General features: G+C 47.1%; 1 protein-coding gene across 1 annotated transcript in view; it reads right to left on the bottom strand.

Moving 5' to 3' along the window:
• Positions 1-615: 615 nt before the first annotated feature.
• The window catches only part of LOC133114711 (trinucleotide repeat-containing gene 18 protein-like), a 76,343-nt gene continuing 56,110 nt past the window's right edge, over positions 616-20,848 (bottom strand). Inside the window, exons 18-30 of the mRNA XM_061224294.1 lie at positions 20,131-20,361; positions 18,294-18,700; positions 17,757-17,900; positions 16,584-16,728; positions 15,632-15,749; positions 7,699-7,774; positions 7,225-7,333; positions 5,839-5,955; positions 4,798-4,956; positions 3,113-4,434; positions 2,209-2,445; positions 1,730-1,804; positions 616-1,627 (exon numbers count right to left, since the gene is read on the bottom strand). Coding sequence (XP_061080278.1) covers positions 1,421-1,627; positions 1,730-1,804; positions 2,209-2,445; positions 3,113-4,434; positions 4,798-4,956; positions 5,839-5,955; positions 7,225-7,333; positions 7,699-7,774; positions 15,632-15,749; positions 16,584-16,728; positions 17,757-17,900; positions 18,294-18,700; positions 20,131-20,361 — 3,347 coding nt within the window. The 3' untranslated portion in view covers positions 616-1,420. The remainder of the gene's footprint in view (positions 1,628-1,729; positions 1,805-2,208; positions 2,446-3,112; positions 4,435-4,797; positions 4,957-5,838; positions 5,956-7,224; positions 7,334-7,698; positions 7,775-15,631; positions 15,750-16,583; positions 16,729-17,756; positions 17,901-18,293; positions 18,701-20,130; positions 20,362-20,848) is intronic.

Here is a 20,848-nt window from a genome sequence, read left to right as displayed (position 1 = left end):
AGGTTTCCTGATTTTGTTTCTCCAATTAAATTCACAGTTGTATAAAGCTTTTCTTTATCTTTAAAAATAAAACTTTTACATAGATACGGTACATTAAAATAAAACAAAAACCTGTCTAAACATATACTGTGTATATATATTTATATGTAATATACATAAAAACCTTGGGATCCCTTCCAAACCAGTGCAACACGAGTCTCAAGTCCAAAGGGCTTTTACGTCTCCCTGTTTCCGGGGAGTTGAAAAAATCGATAAAGTAAAATTTTGTGGTAAATTTGGTTTTGTCCACTTTGTCGAGTAATAAAGACTGAGTGGCTGAAAATAAGGGACAGGCCCATGTCAGGCCTGGAGTTCCTCCAGGAAGAGGGAAATGTCTTTTTTCTGTCCTTTTTCCCCTCGATCTTCTCTCCTCTACCATCCCGAAATCTCATGTTACTGCATCGAGGCTGGAGTGACCCTGTTGCGATGGTAGCACAGCTGGTGGCAGACTGTTGGTGTGAGACAGGACAAGACCCAATCTGTCAGCACCAGTCTGAAAATCCTTCTTTCTTTTTAAGTACCATCATGGTCCCCCACCCCCCCACCCCTCCCTCCCTCCCTTTCCCTTTCCCTCAGTGTTGCCAGGCAACATGGACTGTGATGTCATTTCTCCTGGTGGGCGTGATTTTCCATTTGCCCCACACTGCGGCCTGTGATGAGCTGGGAACAGGCCGCAGACGTGCAGAGGGAGTGGGTCCTGGGGCCAAAGGAACGCAGGCTCCTTTCACAGAGGTTTGCTGGTGCTGCTCTAGAAACAGGGGGCCCAGCTGCTAAGGCAAACTGGGCTTCTGGGGAGTTTCACAACATGCCCTCCCCACCCCTTTCACCAACGTTGTGACAAGAAAAATCCAAGGGCCTGACATTGCTCTGCATTTTATCCCCAAATGAATATGAGGAAATGATCAGCGGCCCACATCGGTGCCCACACAAGAAAAAAATAAAAAATTAACCTCTCCATCAGCCTGGACTTCTGCAAACCGAGAAGGGCACGTGCTCCAATCGCTATATCATGTGCTACCGCTGACTCCATTTCAGACCAGTCATGCATGCATTTGGAGTGTCCGGTTATGCGATACAGTGCCCTGAGGATGAACTCCCAGCAGCCGGAGTCTCTCTCGCTGTGAGCCCACTTCCTTCTCTTCACCATCCTGCCTGTCGTTTAGAACTCTCACTCAGCTAGCGTCACAGTCACGTTCACGGTCGCTGGTATCCACAAACGGCCGAGATGCTGCGAATCATCACCGTTTTAGAGATTGTGTCGACGGTGCGGGTTCCCCTGCTTCCAAGAGCTATGTTTATTTTTCACCTGTGGCACACGATGACAAACAAAGAGAAGATTCTGATGGGGGTCAGAGGACATGGCGGTGGTTGGTGGGAGGGTTCAGCAGATGATGGGAACCCCGTCCGTATTGAAGATCATCCCCGTGGTGGGCTCATAGGTGCCGGCGAGGTAGTAGAGGTCCTCGCTGTCCTGGTACTTCTTGGTTTTGATCATCTGTTCGTACTGTTCGAGGCTGACCACCAGGCACTTGTGAGAGATGGTCTGCACGTCGTTCTCGTCGATGTGGGATGACTGGTAGAGGGCACGCTGGAGTAAAGAGAATATAGAATACATTTTTACACCCGTGACCTTCACTCACAAACTGGGATTGCATTTTAAGCTTAAATCAAACCAAAGGCTTTCCCCTACCTCCATGAAGTCCTTCCTCTGATTGGAAGCCTGCAAAGCTGCATGGAGTCCCTTAACAGATTTCGGATCCCAGGCCTGTCGGTAGGAACGATCATGTGAACCAATAGCAACAGCTACCAACATCCTCCATATCCTTGGCGACACAGTTCCATAGTAAACATTTCAATTGCACACCACTCCCAACTGTATCCAATTCCTCTGCCGCATCGACCAATCAATTGATTGTTCAATCCTAATAATAATAATACCATTTACAAATAAGTTCCCATACAGTGCTGTGCCAATGACTGGATGAATACTGTAGTTTTGGGCCACAGTACCAAAAACACAACAGATTTAGGGTATAAATTTGGACAAGTGTTGAACAAGAGGATAAAATGATAACTTGTGGGTTTCAAAATGGCTGCCCAAGGTCATCCCCACCCCTCTTAAGGAATGTCCTGCTCAGGCAAATGCACTGTAACAGGCGTGTAACAAACCTTTCCATCATGCAGTTTCTTCCCAGGGTTGGTTTCCTCAGGATGGTAGAACCACTTTACCCGGACCACCATGTTGCTGCCCCAGGACTCCCACATGCTCTGGATGTGGCCGATGTAGGGCAGGTTGGGTCGCCCGGCAGACAGGAACACGGCGCAGTCCCCGATGCTGATCATCTCCTTCCCGCGCATGATGGCCTTGTAGAACAGCTTCTTAGCCTTGCCCTTCATCCCACGTCTCTGCAAGACAAGAATTGGAAAGAAACGTTTTTTCACAGAGACTCAAGTGTATGCGACTCGTGTGGGTGCTCGTTTCTTGGCGGAAACAGAAGAGCCTGGCGTAACTGCTGATTCCAAACTGGAGAATAAGGAAGGAAAATAAAACGCCATCAGGGATACCACTCCTTAATCTCTTATTTGCGCTGTAACTTTTAAAATTTAAATATGTTTCTGTGGTGGCAGAGAGCTAGATAACCTGTTGTCATTAAGTCATGATGGGAAAGTTGTGTACTACCAGAGTAAAGTCCAGGGGTCAGAAAGTAAGTCCTGCCATGCGTTTCTTCCACCCATGAACTCAGCCAGATAATTTACTAACTAATTAGTTCCACCTCCCGGCTGAAGAATTGTGCTACAGTAATTAGCAAATAATCAGTAATTAGAGAGGATTTTCTGACCCTGGATTTTACACTTCTGCCTGCTACCAACGAGTGAATGAATGTATAGAACGACCATGCACTTCTGTGTAGACTGGTCTTCTGACTGGCTCATGACCATACAGTAAGTCACTGACAGCACAGCATTAGGTCAGAACCCAGCATTCGGGTTTGCCTGGTTTCTGATTCTTCCCCTCATTACTGTGAGAATACAGTTAAATCACAAAGAAAACCTGATGAAAGGTGAATCGTACCTGGGTGGGTTTCCCAAACCACTTCCAGAGCTGCCTGGCTGGGAGGAAGGCTGAGATCTTGGGCCGGTTCTCCACCGAGGGCAGCCTCTGGCGCTTGGCCAACTCCTTGGTGGTGGGGAGGTGGATGCCCTCTCGCCTCTTGGGCCGACTCTTGCTTTGCTGCTCCTTCAGCTTGGCCTGCTGGCGCCTCTGGCCTTTGGTGGGGACGGAAGAGGGGGCCTCCGGCGCGTCAGGCAGCTTGTTCTCAGCTTCTGGGGGACTCTGGGGGATAGCAGAGGAGGAGGAGTTCTGAGGTGAGCCTGCGGTCTCCTCGTCGGAGCTGCAGGGGGAGTCCTCGTCGGTCGTGGTTGAAGAGGCTGAAGATGAGGATGAGGAGGAAGAGGAGGTCGAGCCGGAGCCAGAGGAGGAGGATGTTGAGGAGCTGTTGGTGGATGAGCTGGAGGAGTTGGTGGAGACAGGGCTGGAGGCGCGGGAGGTGCCAGACGCAGCATCCTCCTGTGCCACCTCCTCCTCCTCCTTCGTGGGCTCCTCTGCCTCGCCTTCAGATTCGGAGCCAGTGCTGCTACTGCTGTCCGACTCCTCGACCTTATCGACCTTATCGACCTTATCGACCTTATCGACCTTATCGACCTTATCGACCTTGGGAACCTTGACCACAGCCTCCCCACCCCTGCCCAGCTTCCTGTAGGAGGAGACGGCGACAGCCTTTGGGTTCTCCTTCTCTGGAGCTTTGGTCGTGCCCGGCTTCTGAATAGCCTCCCCGGATGGCACCGTGGTGTAAGCCACACCCATGACTGCCTTGTTTTGCCTTTTGTCAAGGCCTTTGTCCTCCATCATCATCAAGGCCTTGGTCTTCTTGGTCTTCGGGGACATGACCCCCTCATGATCCAGCTTGATGAGGACCTCAGCCTGCGGTGGCTTCCTCTGCACCTTTGCCCCGGGCCCAGTCTCATGGACCTCATCGCTCTTCCTTCCTTTCTTGGCCGGTTTGGTCTTCCCCAGGTCGACGCTTGAGCCAGACAGGAATGAACCCAGGGAGATGGACGGTTCGTTGTAGAGGTTGACCGAGAGGACTTTTCCGTAGATGGGGGAGGTGTAGGCTGCTTTTTGCGGCTGTGGGTTGGCTTTGGCTGCGGCCTTGGTTGGCGCTGGTTTCTTCTGGGCCTCGTCAGGTATCGCAGCGGAGGAGCTGGCCACGTTCCCTTGCTGCCGCTTTCTACCCAGTCGGGGAGCCGACCCGCCGGGTGGGAGAAGGGTCTCCTGGGCCTCAGCGGGAGCAGACATTTCAGATTTTTCCCGTTCCTCTGGAATTACCTCAGAATCTGCCAAAGAGAAGAAACGGGGCGTCAAACTGCTGTAAATCTGCGCTCAATCCCTGTTCCTATTCAAGCAAATCAAGTGAGCAGAAAGAAATGTAAAATGGTCAAACTCAAACATTCCCAAAAAAGTTAACTTTTCTTTCAGAATATATTCTTGATATTGCATTACATTACATTATTGGCATTTGGCAGATGCTCTAATCCAGAGCTCATTTTACGCACTTAGCAGCAAAACCTTTAAACGGTCTTCACTGGAGATGAACCTGATTGCTCCAGTCTCTGACTAGAGCTCAACATACTAGGAAAAGAAGCCAGGGATCTACTGCTACCCTTCTGCTTTAGAATGATCGTGATGCTTGGAATTACCAGGCTTTGGTTTGGGTTTTCGTCCCCGTCCTCTGCTCTTGGAAGCCGGCTCCTCTGCAGTTGGGGAGTCCGCCTCCTTGCTCTCTGGCGCCTCCTTGCTAGATTTCCTACCACGCCTCTTTGTGCTGGGCACCAAGAGGGCTGGCGAGGGCTCGGCACCTACGGAACGACCGCCAATCAGGATTTCGAAATCCTCCTCAATCCCCCCCCCCCTGCCCCCAACACCCAGGTCTCCTATCTGGGCAGAATCTTATACACAACATTGCCAAGCCTAGCAGGCGCCATTCTACCTTGCTTCTAAATGAAAGGGACACATTGTCCATTGACAAACTCGTTAAAATGAACACTTTCAAAAGCTTGGTTCAAGTAGAGAAGAACATTCTGAAAACAGAGCCAATTAAAAGAAATAATAAAAGCCACAACTGCTTAATAACACACCCTTCAAACTGTCAGTTGTAATTTTGCCCCACTTGAAATACTTCACAAGGAAAAGATAATCAAGTTAGCAATTTGCAACAGCAAAACCTAAGAAGTGAACATTAAAGTTTCTCAGCCCCTTTCCTGCTCCGAGGTTTCAGTTAGAGTGCCGTTTCCTCCCAAAATGAATAAATAATCCTGCTATTAGTGAATATGCTATGCTAAATTTGGGTCTGTGGGTCAACAGGAATACAGTCTGTGCACAACCAATCACAACATTAAAAGAAGCCAATTTATTTGGGAAAATAATCTAAAACTGTACACATTGCAAATATGACAAACTGATTAAATACTTAAATTGCAATTATAAGCACTAGCCTGGCAGATTTGGGAATAAAAAAAATATATAAATAAAAAATAATTACTATGCAGTATTCACCTCCAAAGCAGTGTTAATAGCCAAAGAACACAATAAACTGCCTAACTGGATTGCAAACTTTAGTTGCATATATTATTTGGAAGTTGCAGCAAAGGTATATTAATCAACTTCTTTCAAGGAAATATCTTTGTTAGGTTTTTCCTGCATTTTCTGACTGTCCTGTGCCAACTCTATGAAATGCCTACATTGGATCTTGTAGTCAGGCGGGAGGAGTCGAATGTGTGACAGCGGGATCCGGCCTGTGTCCCCGTCGTCAAACTCCACGGTGATCAGGTCGTCGTCCTCTTCCATGTCGGGGTTGCCTGAGGGACGCGAGGTGGGGTGAGGTTACGCTTTATTGAAGCTTCTTAAACGCAGTTCTCATTTCAGCTGTAGCTTTCTGGCAGACCTGGGTCAAATACGTAATCGTTTTGGATTCAAATACTTTTCTGTGCAGGACTGGTCTTGGGCTGGCGCAATTGAGCCCACTAAGAGGACCAGAAGGCAGGGTTTGCACTTTCTGAGAGCATTTCATAAGTTCCAATACACCAGACAAGCTCAGTAAAGTGTAGAAAAGTATTGGAATCCAAATCCAAGGTCTGCATTGTATGCTAAGCCTAATGCGGACACAATGTGGAGACCAAAAAAAAAGGCCAAGGTGAAATGCAGAGAGTTGAAGGGGGAGACTATCTCTACAAAGGCAAAGAAAAACCCAGCCTATTCAAGCAGAACTTTTAGAACCCTCATTTTGGAGCACTGTTCGAACCAAACGGCCATCATGTGGACCCAGAGAGCGTATCAGAATCAGAACCAGTCCACCATTCCTTCTGTTGGGCCAGATAGCATGCAAACAGCTAGAACGTGCTCTTGCCTTCCCCAATCGATCACTGAGCAGCAGCGTTCTTCTCTGAACCAGGCAGAGAGCAGGAATACAGCTGATCTTTCAGAGTAGCAAAATGGCCATCACTGCTTCTCCCGTGCCATACAGATTAATGTGTTGCCAAGGCCTAAGAGGTTTTTTGACCCTTTTCCAGTGACTTACCTCCTCGATGCAGAGACCATTTAAATTATTTGAGGGAAAGGTCTGTAGCCACAACAGCCTCATGTCACTGTACTTTCAGTTTAAGGGCCTTTGCCATTATATCCTCTTTGCAAGGCTTACCAAAGTAAGGTTGTCGCATTTTAGTTCACGCATCAAAAGATACCTTCACCTGACAAATAGACCTCAAGGCTGCCAAACAGAAACATAGCACACTTTCTCCAACACTGAAGTTTGAAAATTCTGTTATTTTTGACCTTACGATATGTGGGTTTTAAAAAATTGCAGCCATTCCCACCTAGTGGAACATTCTGGCATTTTCAGGGCACCGAATGCGCTTCACTGTACGAATGTGTGGGCTATAGAGACTGAACTGGAGCCAAACACTCGCTGGGGTGAGAGGGTTAAGAAAAGCAGAGGAAGTATGGAGAGGGATGCAAAATCAGAAAAACCTAGGACTAAATTGTTGTTGCCATGAGGAAATAAAGTTTTTGAAACAGGCCCGCAGGTCTTGCCAGTGGCCAAACAAGCCAGAATGATAAGTAGGCATTACCCCTGACTACAGTTCCTGGATACAGGCAGCGGTACTGCTGACTCCAATAGGCCGCGATCCTGGTGCCCTCTGGGAGGTACTTCACTGAGGGAGGCTTCACATCGATGATCTAGAGAGAGCGAGAGCGAGCGAGAGAGAGAGAGAGAGAGAGAGAGAGAAGCATCATGTGAATTTACCTCCCCCAAGTCAGAGGCCAAAACATTGGCTAAACAGATTAAATACCGACAAGGACAGCCATTGAAAAACAAGATAAGCGTTATGCGTGAGTGGTGTTTATCTTCATAGAACACACATGGGGGAAACACGAGGCTGTTCAAACCACTTTTTTTATTGTTTCCAGAGAACGCAATGAATCATGGCCTTTGATGAAAACAACTTCATAAATCTGTCGGGGAGTGCCCAGAGTGGCCAAGGTTGTTGTTGGCAGGGGGAAGCGTCCCCCCTGCTTTGGCTATCGGAGAGAGTGGTGCTCACCGCTTCCTGCAGCAGCTGCTCCAGGCAGTAGATGTGGGGTCTGTTTCCACGCTCGCCCTCCACCATCACTCTGTATCTGCAAGACATCGGCCAGGGTCGTAGTGAGCACACGCGCCACACACGCGCGAACTGCGCAGACAGCGAACGCACATACGCACACAATCAGCCGCACGTGCACCCATGCGCATTCGCGTGCGCACACACAGTCTACATATATCAGGTTCAAAATGAATATGCTGTGAGCATAAACAAAAACACATTAAGGAGCCCTTCCAGAAATTTCCTCAGAAGTGAGAGAGTGAGAGAGAGAGAGAGAGCTGCAAGCTAACCAAATAAACTGGTAGCTCGAGCACCAACAGCTTGTTCAACGGGCTTCTCAGACAGTCTGCCCAGGAGAGCGCACCCTCAGCCAGCAGCAGCACGGATGGATGCAGCACTCACCCCGGGGCAACTGGGGGGAGGCGGCTACGCGCAAGGAAACCGCGGAGGCTGAAAAGCTTCTCCGTTTCAATAGTCATTTTAATTTCACTGTTGTCCGGGAGTGTCAGGAGTGATTGGGATTTGCGAGAGGATGTCAAAAGCTCTCCATTCCTACCGCATTCCCCATAAAAAAGCCACTAAATTAATACCCAGGAGCTCTGGTAAAAATGGACCAGGCTTTAGTCTGGGGAAAAAATTAAGCGGCAATTGTCAGGTTGAGTCATTGCATTGCCCTGAGAGAATTCTATACTTAGAGCGCCGTTTTTTAAGATCTCCTGGATACAGTTATGCAGGCCTGGTACATTTCGCCCATTAAAGACAGTGCTCTACATTAAAGTATGCTGCCATTTTTCCTTAAGAAAAATAGAGGTCATCCTGATATAAATTAATATTCCAAAGCCTAATACACAATGCCGCAGTTTGTCATGCAAATGACTTTTTACAGAGAATACAGAGAACGTTAGAGGCATACTGGTGAACAGTGAACAACTACTGTTCAGGAAATGTTAGCTATCAATCCAAGCCTGTAAGATAACAGTACTTGGAAATGCACAATAAAACGAGATCAAACTACACAGAGAGAAGAGTCACAGACTTGATTTATTGATTCGTTTGTGTTCAAAAAGCATAGCACAAATAACTCAAGCAATGAAAACGCTAACCAATGCCAAGCTTTACCGACTGGTACAGGAAAATAGGGAAACAACTGTAATGACAATGGAGAAGGTTACAACGTATCTGACTTCTATCTGAAATCAGATTAGAATTGCCAGACCAAGCAAGAGGACGTGACCGGAAAATAAAACTAAAAAAGCGCCAGATATGGGCAGTCCTCAATGATAGTGGTCCTCCAAAAAGCTTCCTTAACAGTAATGAAAGGCTTCCATACGTCATCGGGGAATTCCAGCAAGAAGTGTCCCAAAACAGCGTGACCTATCACATGGTTTAAGCAGCAACCAAACGGTTTACTTCTGTCTTGGCGAATTAAGAACTCTTCACCCCACACTCTGTTCAATCATGGGGATTGTATATAGCCTCATGACATCTGCTGGGCCAGGATATTGTCCACGACTGACTCCCGGAACTGCACAAACAAAGGGGACGAGCCCCTGGTCATGCAAGTAGGGTGCTGTGATCAGTGGACCAGTATGGGTACAAAGTCTGTAAAATCCTGAGAAGAATGTTTTTTTCTGAAAGGTTTTTGTTTGCAACGTGTACTAGTCTAGACCAAACACAATTCTGTTGCTACTGTGATATCCGACCAAGACAAGTTCCCCTTCTCAGGGCAAATAAAGGTATACTTATAGCAGCATGAAAAAAGAAAGCACTGAAAGAATTCCAGTCACTCTTGCAGAACAATGAAAGTACAGACTTCTTACTTTGTTTTTTATAACAGGCATTATTCTTCCAAAGCTCTCCGAGAGTGGCTGAACTTCTTTTATTCGAGAGCATTTACTCTGCAAAATCACCCTGAATTGTGTTCTTTATCATTTTCAATTTTGACACAGCACAAGATACTAGGCCTATTGCGGATCGAAGAGGTACTTTTTTAGTATTCGGTTATACTTTTCCGAGGAAGGTATGTCTCTACTGGCTTTAAAACCTTCAGATTTTATCTACGCTCTTCAGCAAGACACCTGGGAGGAGACCAATGAGATTTAGTTAAGGATGGGATTAGTAGCAATCTTTATGAGGGCTGCATTTTTATGGGAGGACAAATTAAGCATACTATATATATATATGCCCTCTGAATGCTTTTAGTCCTGTGACATTGGAGCCTTGGTTTTGTTTCCATTTGCAGCTTCGCAAATTTGGCCTCGACCTGGAGAGCAGCGTGGATTTCTCTGGGCTCAGAACAGTTGAGATTGAACAGACCAGTTCCCTTACGCACATCGCACTGATTACATTCAGGCAAACAGATGTGGCTGATGTAATCAAAATCGTTCCATTTCGGATGAGAGAAGGGGAAAGAAACTAAAGTAAAAAAAATAAAAAAAATAAAAACGACATGCTTTTCAGTGGCCAATGAGTCGGTGTCCTTGGCAAATTATCTTCAAGATTTATGGAGAAGAGAAACATTCAAAGTGTTTCCCCGGATGAAAATAAAACAACTTAACAGAAACCAGGACCCAGATAAAGCTCCAATTCCCAGTGCACTGATGCACTGATGCACTTCAAGGTCCAGAACAAAAACCTGGCTGGACCCTGCTCCGGCCGAGGGGGTTACATTCAGAATGGAATGTGCCGCTTAAGTGCACAAGAGCGACACCTTTGGTAGGACATGAGACTGCCGCCTGTGTGCAATTCTTCTGTGCAACAGCGACACCTTTGGTAGGACAACAGACCGCAGCTTCTGTGCAGTTTCGCTTCGCAACAGCGACACCAGTGGTAGGACACGAGACTGCAGTCCGTCTGCACTGCTGTCCTCAAGCAGAGTGACTGCTGACCTGGTGGACTGCAGAATTAGCAGCAAACACTTCAGTCTGCAGCAGATGTGACAGATCGGACAGACCCCGCAGTACAACAGTTCAACAGTGTTCAAAATTTGGAGAGAAAAAAGGGATACATGAGAGTGTTTTAAAAGCACGTCCACAAATTAGTTAAGGTACAGTAATGCGCCTAATTGGTTCCCACAGAACAAAAGGTTGGGATGACCGCCAGCTGCATCACTTGTAGGAGCCAGTAAAACAAATGAAAGGTCTCTTCAGTTCAGAGAAAAGGAGAAAAAAAGATAAAATCCTCAGAAGAGACCATTTCTCAAAACATTCATTGGCGGTAAAATACAGACAATACAATAACGGGCACAAAAGCAGCATCATCAGAATCATAAGCTGCGGCTTAACACAAAAGCCCAGACTTCCAGTCCAATCTAACTTCAAAAGGCACTCTCTATTAGCTCAAACGTGGAAATGATCTGTGCATACATGAAACAAACATTCTCCTTGTTCAGATAAGCAATGAAATCTCATTCATGTCATTGCATACATGAGTGCTTCAGCACTGTAACAGCAGTACTATATTATATTATTTTCCATGTAAAGAGAGCTGTCCAGGCTGCATAAAGAGACCTAGCCACTGCGGCACGATGTACCAAAGGCATATCGAAATTAAGTCCGAAGTGGCGTATGCTGAATCGTTGATTATGGCCCCACCTCTGAAACCAAATTAAACTAATAGAGCATTAATAAAAACTGGAAACTCACTGAAGGGCGAAAACTCTCAAATTATTTTTCCATTAGTCATAACTAATGGGAAAGCATCGTTGGCATGCTCTGCACGAACACCGCACGCACAAACGACCGGCGAATGAAAGGGGAGACGCGGGAGAACAGAGGAACCGACGCGTTCCCCTTTCCCGGAGTTGTGAGCTTCAATTCCCTATTGATCACTTTTAAAGCCAATATCCAACAGGGGACAAAAAAACAAAAACAAAAACAGGTCAATTACGAATTTTTCCATGGCGGCAGATGTATTAATCTGCTCCACTAAATGGGCGTCTGCACACGTGCCTGCATGTGTGCGTGTGTGTGTGTATGGGTGGGTGCGTGTATGGGTGGGTGCGCACTCCTCTTCATTAGTGCTTTCTAATGAAGATGAGGGCACACCCACATGCAGACAAGCGCACAAACACCTCTGCTCATTTCACTGCACTGCAGCGTGAAAAGAGAATATACATTACATAGCACATAACTAGCTCATTTCATCGAACGTGCTAATATACAGTAGGGCTAGATAACAGACTTCTTAAAAAATCCACTCAAGCTGACAGGATGATGGTTCCCGCATTAGCAAAAACTCGACAGCCCCTCTGACCCAATGGTTAAAACCAGGTCATTTTATTTCCCTAGCATAGCCATTTCTCCGTCACCACAGCTGCGAAGGAAACTGCGATTAAAAAAATGAACGTGATCAGTGCCAGGAGCATCCCTCCATCACAAAGAGAAGAAATTAGCAGTTTACATTTTCATTACACTTCTATGCATGGAATACTATCCACATAGTTTTTTTTCCCCCGTGTCAGCCTACTAATAACCTTAGTTTGGGTAACCTGTAGTAATCTGATTGAGAATTAAGCGTTACAAGAACTAGAGCCACTTAAGTGTGGAAGGTCTCTACCACGCTAGCTCAAAGCTTTTAAAAACAGTTGGTATTCATTGAAGACCATCGGTAAACCTGACACCTGACATAGCTTAAAGGCACTTTCCCGAAGGTACTGAAAAATATTTGCTTGGTAAATATGAGGGAATCTCCCACCACAAAACAGAATGACTGAATTCAACCTCAACTGATGCACTGCATGAAAGCAAAGTCAAAATAACATTTCTCTAAGTGGAAGGCACACGTTACATTAACAATTCTGGTTTTGCTATTATTGCTTTTGATTGACCCAGACCCAGATTTTGTGTGCAATTAAGAATATACAAAAGTCTGAGGACACTACCAAGAACTGATTTTTCTTTTTCTCATTATTCAAGGACTAATACAATTCTGATACTCCCGTTTATGCGTCTTAATCGAGAATATATTCTTTTAAATTACAAGTAAAGAAAGCGTGGGGATATGTATTGAAGATCAAAAATGACAAAAAGTATTTAGTGCCCACTTTTCACAGTAATTACCGCCTTTGCTCAGCTTGGCATTGATTCCACCAGCTTTGGTAACACCTCATCATCCATTTCCTTCCTTTTCCATTCATCATGCACACACTCAACACGTCCCAAGGGTTATTTGTTGATGTTACTTGATGTTTGCCATTTTCCTTCCTAAACTGTTCCCACGGATGTTCGATCGGGTTCAGGTCCAATGACCATGGTGGGAATGCAATCCTAATAAGCACCTCTTGCTCTCAGTAATGTATTCTTGAAAAAGAAGTGTAACTGGAGTATCACAATTGCATTATTTCTTGATAAATAATGAAAACAGCCAGGACTTTATAGTGTTTTCAGACTTTTGGTCCCCACTGTATTTATAGAAGTTTCTGATGTAACAAATTTCTGATTTAACTCCATCAACCATGGTAAAAGGAGCCAAAAATGGAAAACGGGAACAATATGGGAACACTATCTTTTGAATGCTAGTTCTCCGGTACAAAGCTATTCTATACTCAGCAATGTCACACTAAACATTTAATAGATTCAATTTCAGTTTGTGAACTGGCTAGCAGGTTCCTAGACAATTTAGAGAATGGCTGAGCGTAGCACCCATCTTGTTTGAACATAGTAGTTAATATGTGACCGACATAAACGTATGAACTTTTTTTGTTTCTGTTAAGAAGTAGTTAGTTAAATCTTGGTGTTGAATGCATCAAAGCAAAAATCATGAATGGTGTTCCCTGAGTATTCAGCCTTTATCTGACCAGATGTTAGTTCTGTGTACATGTTCACCATTCCAAACCAGGAAGTGTGATAAAGTTAAAAACAGCTTATCAACCTACTGCTGATGTGGGTGACCACACATCATATTTTGTATGTGTTGTGTATTTAGGGTAAGCCACATCAGACGGTTTCCCCAACTGACTATACACTCAGATTATTACAAAATCTCAATGCTCAATATACTTTTGTTGAAAAAATATATGATAAGATAAAAAAAGCAGACCCCTGCCTTAATCCGACCTCTGGAACCTTAATGATTTGTGCTTGTCTAATTACAATTTGCTGTAACAGAATTACAAAATTGTGACAAAAATTGTTCTACCCCATTGTCCTACCCAGAAAATGTGGTTAGCTGTGCTCAAAAGGGACAATTAAGTACCAGCCAGATATAAAATAACTGATATGTACGGTTATATCTGTGAATGATCACAACAATATTAATTTCTTAATATGTACAGCCTATGAAAACATAATGTAACTGAAAAAGTTGCTTTGAAGTGCATTCTCTCAAACTAGCAAAATTGAAAACGTACACCAAAACTGAAATGCCATCTATCTATTTAAACAACCCTCATGAATAATTCAGTGTTTTTCTGCCACTGCAAAAGTGACCTTCAAATAAGCGCTTTCATTATGCACACACAATCGCAATTAAAATCACATTTCACTCATCTTTTCATTTCATTTGTATCACAGCTTTAGTCACGGTCTTAAAATAGCAAACTGCAACTGCGAACGACCTCGCCTTAGTCGTAAGTACGTGTAATCCAACTTTGAAAACTGCCAACAAAAAAAAGAAAAGAAAAGGAGGCAGATTTCTCTAAAAACCACAATGTCTGTTCAGCAGAATTCTCTTGACTGCGTCGAGAGGGTGCTTTTTTCCAAGGTCTTTTAGAAATACGATTCACAATTCAGAAGCCGTAGCATGTTAAAACCATCCCGGCCCTCCTTCCATTAGGCCAAACAAAAGTGAAGACAGGCCCCGATACATTAGAACAGAAGCTTCTGGAAGCCAAGCCAAGCTGGGGCCTGGAGCCGCTAGGCGTTTCATTTCTGACGGAAAAACAACCCACTTGAGGAGAGGGAGGCCACGTCGTACAAGGGACAGGACGGCTAGCCACTGCGAGTGTACAGAGTTCAGTTAATCTGCTCAGACGATTCCCACGGTCTGGTTATGTCTGAAATGAGACTGGGAACGGACGACGCAGCGCTAGCTGCCAGAAGTTTATTGGAAACCTGCGATTCCCTACTGAGAACACCACCCTGCCCTGTTCTGCTCCACGTGAATTTTATTAATCTATTTTGACTATAATAATAATTTTTTCCATATTTGAGTACAGAGGAGAAAAAGAAGGGACAATTTATTTGCTCCCTTTCATGCCAGCTTCTGCGCTTAATTAATCAGCGCAAACATTACATTTGACCAACATCTTCTGAAAAGGTTATGATTGCCAGCTGAAAACTTTTCTTGATCCCCCTCCAATATGATTTTGTTTTACTGTGAGTACATAGATCAGTACACCAGAGTTTGTGGATACGGCCACATCAAGTATTTAGTTAAAGTATTTTTGGTAATATTTGATGAAATTCTCTTCACATTCCAACAGCTAGCAATAAACCAACAGCTCTGCGGAAAAAATTGATATCTGTGACGGTCCCTGGGTGGATTTTCAGGGGACTTTTTCCATCGCTCCCAGTAGCTAACATCCAATGAGGGCAGCTCTCAGCCAGGAGGCGGCCTCACCTGGCCATCAAAATGTGAGATACATTCAAAATCTTTCTTCCGCCCCGATTCTGAAGCCTACCCCAGCTTTAATTGGTGGATACCCTACATATATACTGCTCCCAGTCCCTAGCTATGTCTTCCCAAACAGACGGGGGAAGGCCTTGGGTGCCAGTCAGCAGCGGTCGACCCATCCCGCAGACCGTATTTTAACAGAACTGTGGCGCGGACTGCGGGCGACGCCCGAAACTGGACCGGAGGAGCCCGGGCGGGCGGTCCCTACACGGTGGCTCGGTTCCTCAGACGCGGCTTTTACCCGAGGCGGCGGTTCGGGGGGGGGGGGGCAGGGTCTTACATGTCGGGCGAGTGCACGGTGTTGACGTGGCCGGCGTACAGCAGCTTGTCGTCCATGGGGATGAGGACACGGAGCCCGTCCTGAAGCTCCTCCTTCTGGATCACGCAGTTCCGCGGGCCTGCCGAGAGAACGGGGGGTCAGGCGACGCGCTCAGGGACCGCGTGCTCACAGGGGCGTTCATTTGGGGTTTCGTTTGGCAAGTTCTTAGCAAGAGAAATCACCACGCTAACCCACTTTAATTTGTTTCAAACTAGTGAAATATCATCAATTGAAAAGAAAATGATTTGCAGTGAAAAAGAAAGGCTACAAAGCTTCAAAAACATTTAATTATTTCATTTTTTCATGTTTCCTTTAATGCGGAACCATTTTTTTTAGGGTGAACCATTTGGGGGGGGTGTGGCGGTGTAATTCCTGCGCTGCGTCACTCTGTTCCCCCGAGCCGCGCGTTCCTCTCACGGCGTTCCTGCGCAGCGCGCAGACCGAACAGACGGCACACACACTCTGTGTAACAGGTGTACTGCAGACCAGCTGCTAACAGGGGCTGTTCTCTGAATGCAGAGTCTGGGGCCAAAGCAAATAACACAAATGACACAGAGGGGAAGGAAGGGGCGAGAGAGTGTCATGGGGGAGACGTGAGCTCTGGTTGACAAGGGTTGGGAGATTAGTGGGGTCTGTGTCATGTGGGCAGTGGTGGGTGGGGTCAGACAGTGTGTTGGGAGTTTAGTGGGGTCTGTGTCTTGTGGGCTGTGGTAGGTGGGGTCAGACAGTGTTGGGAGTTTGGCGGGGTCTGTGTCATGTGGGCTGTGGTAGGTGGGGTCAGACAGTGTTGGGAGTTTGGCGGGGTCTGTGTCATGTGGGCTGTGGTAGGTGGGGTCAGACAGTGTTGGGAGTTTGGCGGGGCCTGTGTCATGTGGGCTGTGGTGGGCGGGGTCAGACAGGGGTCGGGGCTCACCGGGGGTAGTGGGCCGGTCCGGGGGCGTGCTGAGCGGGACGTTCTCGTCCTCGGAGAAGCTGCTGTCCTGGCTGGGCTCGAAGTCCTCGTCGGCAGCCATGCTCTCCATGAGCTTACTGACAGCCCCGCCCTTTCCCCTCGCCTGCTACACACACACACACACACACACACACACAGAGAACACACCACCATCACCTCAGATACAGGTCAATACCATGTAGCCTCCATATCCAAAGAGTTATACGGCACTAAAGAAAAAAACTAAAGTCAAGAACAACAGTCTCTGTATGATGACCAGCTCCATAATCAGCAAGGCCAAACGCACCCGTTAAGAGTTAAGATTAGAGACTGAAAACTTAATCCCTCTATTCCTATAAGGTCTGATTATCCCGGGACACGACTTTTCCACAGACCGGCTCAAGCACGCAGCACGGCTCGCACTCAGACAAAGGAGGCCAGCGCTTACGCCATATTTACAAAAAACAGGCCGTCGGGGGAGGCGGACCCGCGGACAATGGGCTTTTTGACGAACCGGGCCGAGCTCCCGCGGAGCCTTCCAGACTAATTACAGCGCGCTCCGCGCGGGTCAGGGAGCGGCCGGCGCTCAGACCCCCGGGCCGCCGAGCTGCAGACGGCTCGTTTACACGCACCGCCCTCGCCCGCGGAGGAGGCCGGCTGGAGCCGCTCTTATTGTCCTCCATTTTCAGCTTTCTCTTCCACGGACTGCGTCGTGGAAAAGAAACGCTTTACCGGCCCGTTTTATTACCCGTTTTAAAGGTGGCCGCTTCGGTGCGTGTGCGTTTGTATGGGAGGGGGAGAGCGAGAGATGGGTAAATTGTGCGGGGGAGAGACAGCGTTTGGGGCGGGTGATAGGGAAAGCGGGCGGGAGTGGGAACGAGAGTTCAAGTTTCACTTTATCGTTATTCCACAATATGTAGGACATACAGGGAGGCGAGATACCGTTTCTCCAGGACCACGGTGTAACAATATATACAATAAACAGAATGCAGATGTTACGAAATACAACCGCTAAATGAAAAGTCACGAAAAATAAACAGTAAATCCTAAAACATACACATTTAACATAATACTATGCACCGTTATTGTGGATGATGGAAAAACATAAACAAACATGCGCGAACACGTGCAAACACATACATCTGTGCGCCTCACCTCTTTCTTCACCTCTCGGGGTTTGGCTTTGGCCTTGCCTCGCCGCACGGGGCTGACGGGCAGGCAGGGCGGGGCCGAGCGGCTCTCGGGGGCGGGGCTGGACAGCGGGGACAGGGACACCGGGCTGTCTTTACCCTTCTTCTTCTGGAACATTCACAGGCAGAGCAAAGCAAGCATGAGGTCAGCTCAGGTCCAGAGGAGTCAGCTGATACTATACATGGGCCCTCAACATCACAACTTCTCGCATTAGAAGAGTGGTCTTCGAGCCTGGTCCTGGAGAGCTACTGGGTCTGCTTGGTTTTTGTTTTCACCTTAAAATCAGCACCCCGGTGAGACCTAGGTAACCAGGTGAGTTAACGGTGTTATTAACTTAATTAAGTGCAGAGTAACAACAAAAACCAGCAGACCCTGTAGCTCTCCAGGACCAGGGTTGGAGACCACTGCCTAAGAATCATCTAATTTTGGCTATAAAAGAAACCCAACACAGGTTCAGAAACCGATTCATTTCAAGCTAGCGACTGAAGAAACCGATCTAACCTTGGCCACGTCCTTTGCCTCCTTGGGCTTGGCGGCCTCCTTCTTGGGGCAGCGGGCGGGTTTGGGCAGGGGGGCGGTGGGGGACACCGGGGTGGAGGACGCGGTGACGGCCGCGTCGTGGAGGAAGATGCGCTCGCTCCTCCGGCGGGCCCAGTGGTCCTCGTCGCTGGCCTCCAGCGCCGTGTCCAGGCTGACGGCCCGGGGCGGCCGCGTCTTCTTGGGCTTCCGGGGCCTGCCGGGGCCCGGGCTGGGGCCGGGGTTGGGGAGGGGGCCGGGCTCCTCCCGGAGCGCACTGGCCGGGGCCAGCAGGGGGAGCTCCGGAGCGGAGCGCTTCCCGTGCAGCAGGGATGGGAGCCTCTTCCTGATCTTCACGTCGTTCTCCGAGTCGGTGTACTCAAACTCGGTACCTGTGGCAGGAGAGCCGTAAGGGCAGGGTAAGGCCGGGTGGACCGAGCGCACAAGCTACACAAGCTAACAATGAAGAGCGGGGAATAAGCATAAAGTGTTTTAGTCTTAGTAATGACAGGTAAAGTGAAATTTCTTACCCCATTGGCAAATCTTGAAATAAGTCAAATAGTCTCACCTGATCTTTTTGTCTTACTTAGCAAGAAATACTGAAATATGTTAAGTCCAAAATGAAGACTAAAATACTTGGTAAGATTTAGTTATTTTTTTGGCTTTTGCAGTGTGCAGGTTCAAATCCCAAGTGGAGATATGAACCATGATCACATCCTTGAGAGCGGTACTTAAATGAAGTTTAAAAGACCTGACCAACGTCATTTACCATGGGACTGGCCCTTGTTTTTTACTGTATTTTTCTAATGTATTTTGAGACACTGGGATCCTGTGGCTCTCCACTGGTGACAGATCGGTGTACAGAGCAGCATACAGTAGACAACTGGAGTTTGACTGGAACTTTTCCACGTCCTGCTGACTCCGAGCCGGCCTGCTCGGGCCCAAACAACGGCTAGCATACAAAACAGCCTAATTCAATTTCCAGAGTTTTCAATAGCTGAGTGATCGAATTCAGGCATCCGTCTCCAGCATAATAAAATGTAAGTTCATCATTAATGAAACAGAGGGCATGGTTCAGCACTTTGAAGAACAAACATTTTTTGGCAATGATGCTGTGCATCCCCCATGCACAGTTAGCGCAACACAAGCGCACGACCGCCATTTAAACCAGAGCAAATCCGTAATGTGAAGCGTTTAGCGTTTAGCATTCGGTGTTCTGCTCAGCAAACATTTTGTCTCATGTTGACTCTGAATTTTTTTTACCGGCACATAATTGTTACATTCGGAACATTGTGCTCCCTACGAGCAGCGGTTCTCAACCGGGTTATTGTAATCCCAGAATTTTAACAAACCGTTTCATTTTCTTAACTAGACACTTTTCATGTTTTCAGAGATTATTTGCCCTGTTAAGCCATATGTCAGAAAGAGTTATGCATGCTATGAAGAGCCATATTCACATTGTGTTTGTGCTACATTGCAAACTATTACTTCAACCATTTATGAATATATAGATTTTGGAGTGTGGACAATTGGCCACAAAGGCTATTTGGCAGATATTGAAGATTTCAAAGACAAACCAAATGACAATGAACCAAGCATAACTTTAAGTAAAAAAATGATGCGAGAACTCATCACATGATCAACAGCCTTAAATGAGCAAGAGATTAGCAGTAACAAAACCCAGAACACTCAGGGGTCCCCAGGAGAAGCACCACCTACGATGTCTGGGGCACCAATTAAAAGAGCGCTGCTCATTTCTCATTGTAGAACAGCGACAAGGGGCTCAGGTGAAACACCATCCGTATTGATCTCCGGCAATTACCCAGAAGGCTTTGCCTCTCCTCCTTCTTCCTGGCCTTCTGCTTGGCCTCCAGCTGGACCACGGAGAGGGGGGCGGGGATCAGGGGGCAGGGGAGGGCGCTGGCGGCGAATCGGGCGAGGAGGCCCAGCCCGCTCTCCTCCACGGAGGGGGAGCACAAACCGCTGCTCCCCCCGTACTCGTCTTCATCCTCCTCTTCCTCATCCTCGTAATCCTCCTTCTCCATGAAGTATTCTGTCAGAGGGAAATAAAAAAAACGTGTTCGATGAAGAGAAGCGGGTCGTTCAGTGAAAAATGACAGGGTGCTGAGAAATGCACTCCCCCTTTGGTACTGCCTGCGCTGTCAACTCGAGAAATCCTTACCGATTATAAAGCGTAGAAAAACGGGGAAGTATCATGACTAGCTGTCAGTACCGGAATACATTAGTTGGACGTTTGAACGGGCAACAGCCTCGTAGTAATAAGCTAGGCCAGGTACCAGGTATTCGACAGTAACCCCCCACCAGCACACACACACACACACACACAAATACCCACACGCACTAGCTCACTCTTGCGCTCGTCAGCAGATTAGAGACACGTTAACAATTCAGACAGCAAGAGAGTGAGAGACAGAGAAAATTGCAGGGCAGTTAGGTTTGGAAGGGCGTTTGTTAGCGCACATGGAAAGCGTGGGGTTCAAAAGCGGCTGGAACGAGCGCGCCGCAGGGTTAGCGCGCCG

The sequence above is a fragment of the Conger conger genome, chromosome 16 (assembly GCF_963514075.1).
Source record: "Conger conger chromosome 16, fConCon1.1, whole genome shotgun sequence".
Taxonomy (NCBI): domain Eukaryota; kingdom Metazoa; phylum Chordata; class Actinopteri; order Anguilliformes; family Congridae; genus Conger; species Conger conger.
Note: the sequence above shows the minus strand (reverse complement) of the source record. Positions and strands in the feature narration are given on the sequence as shown.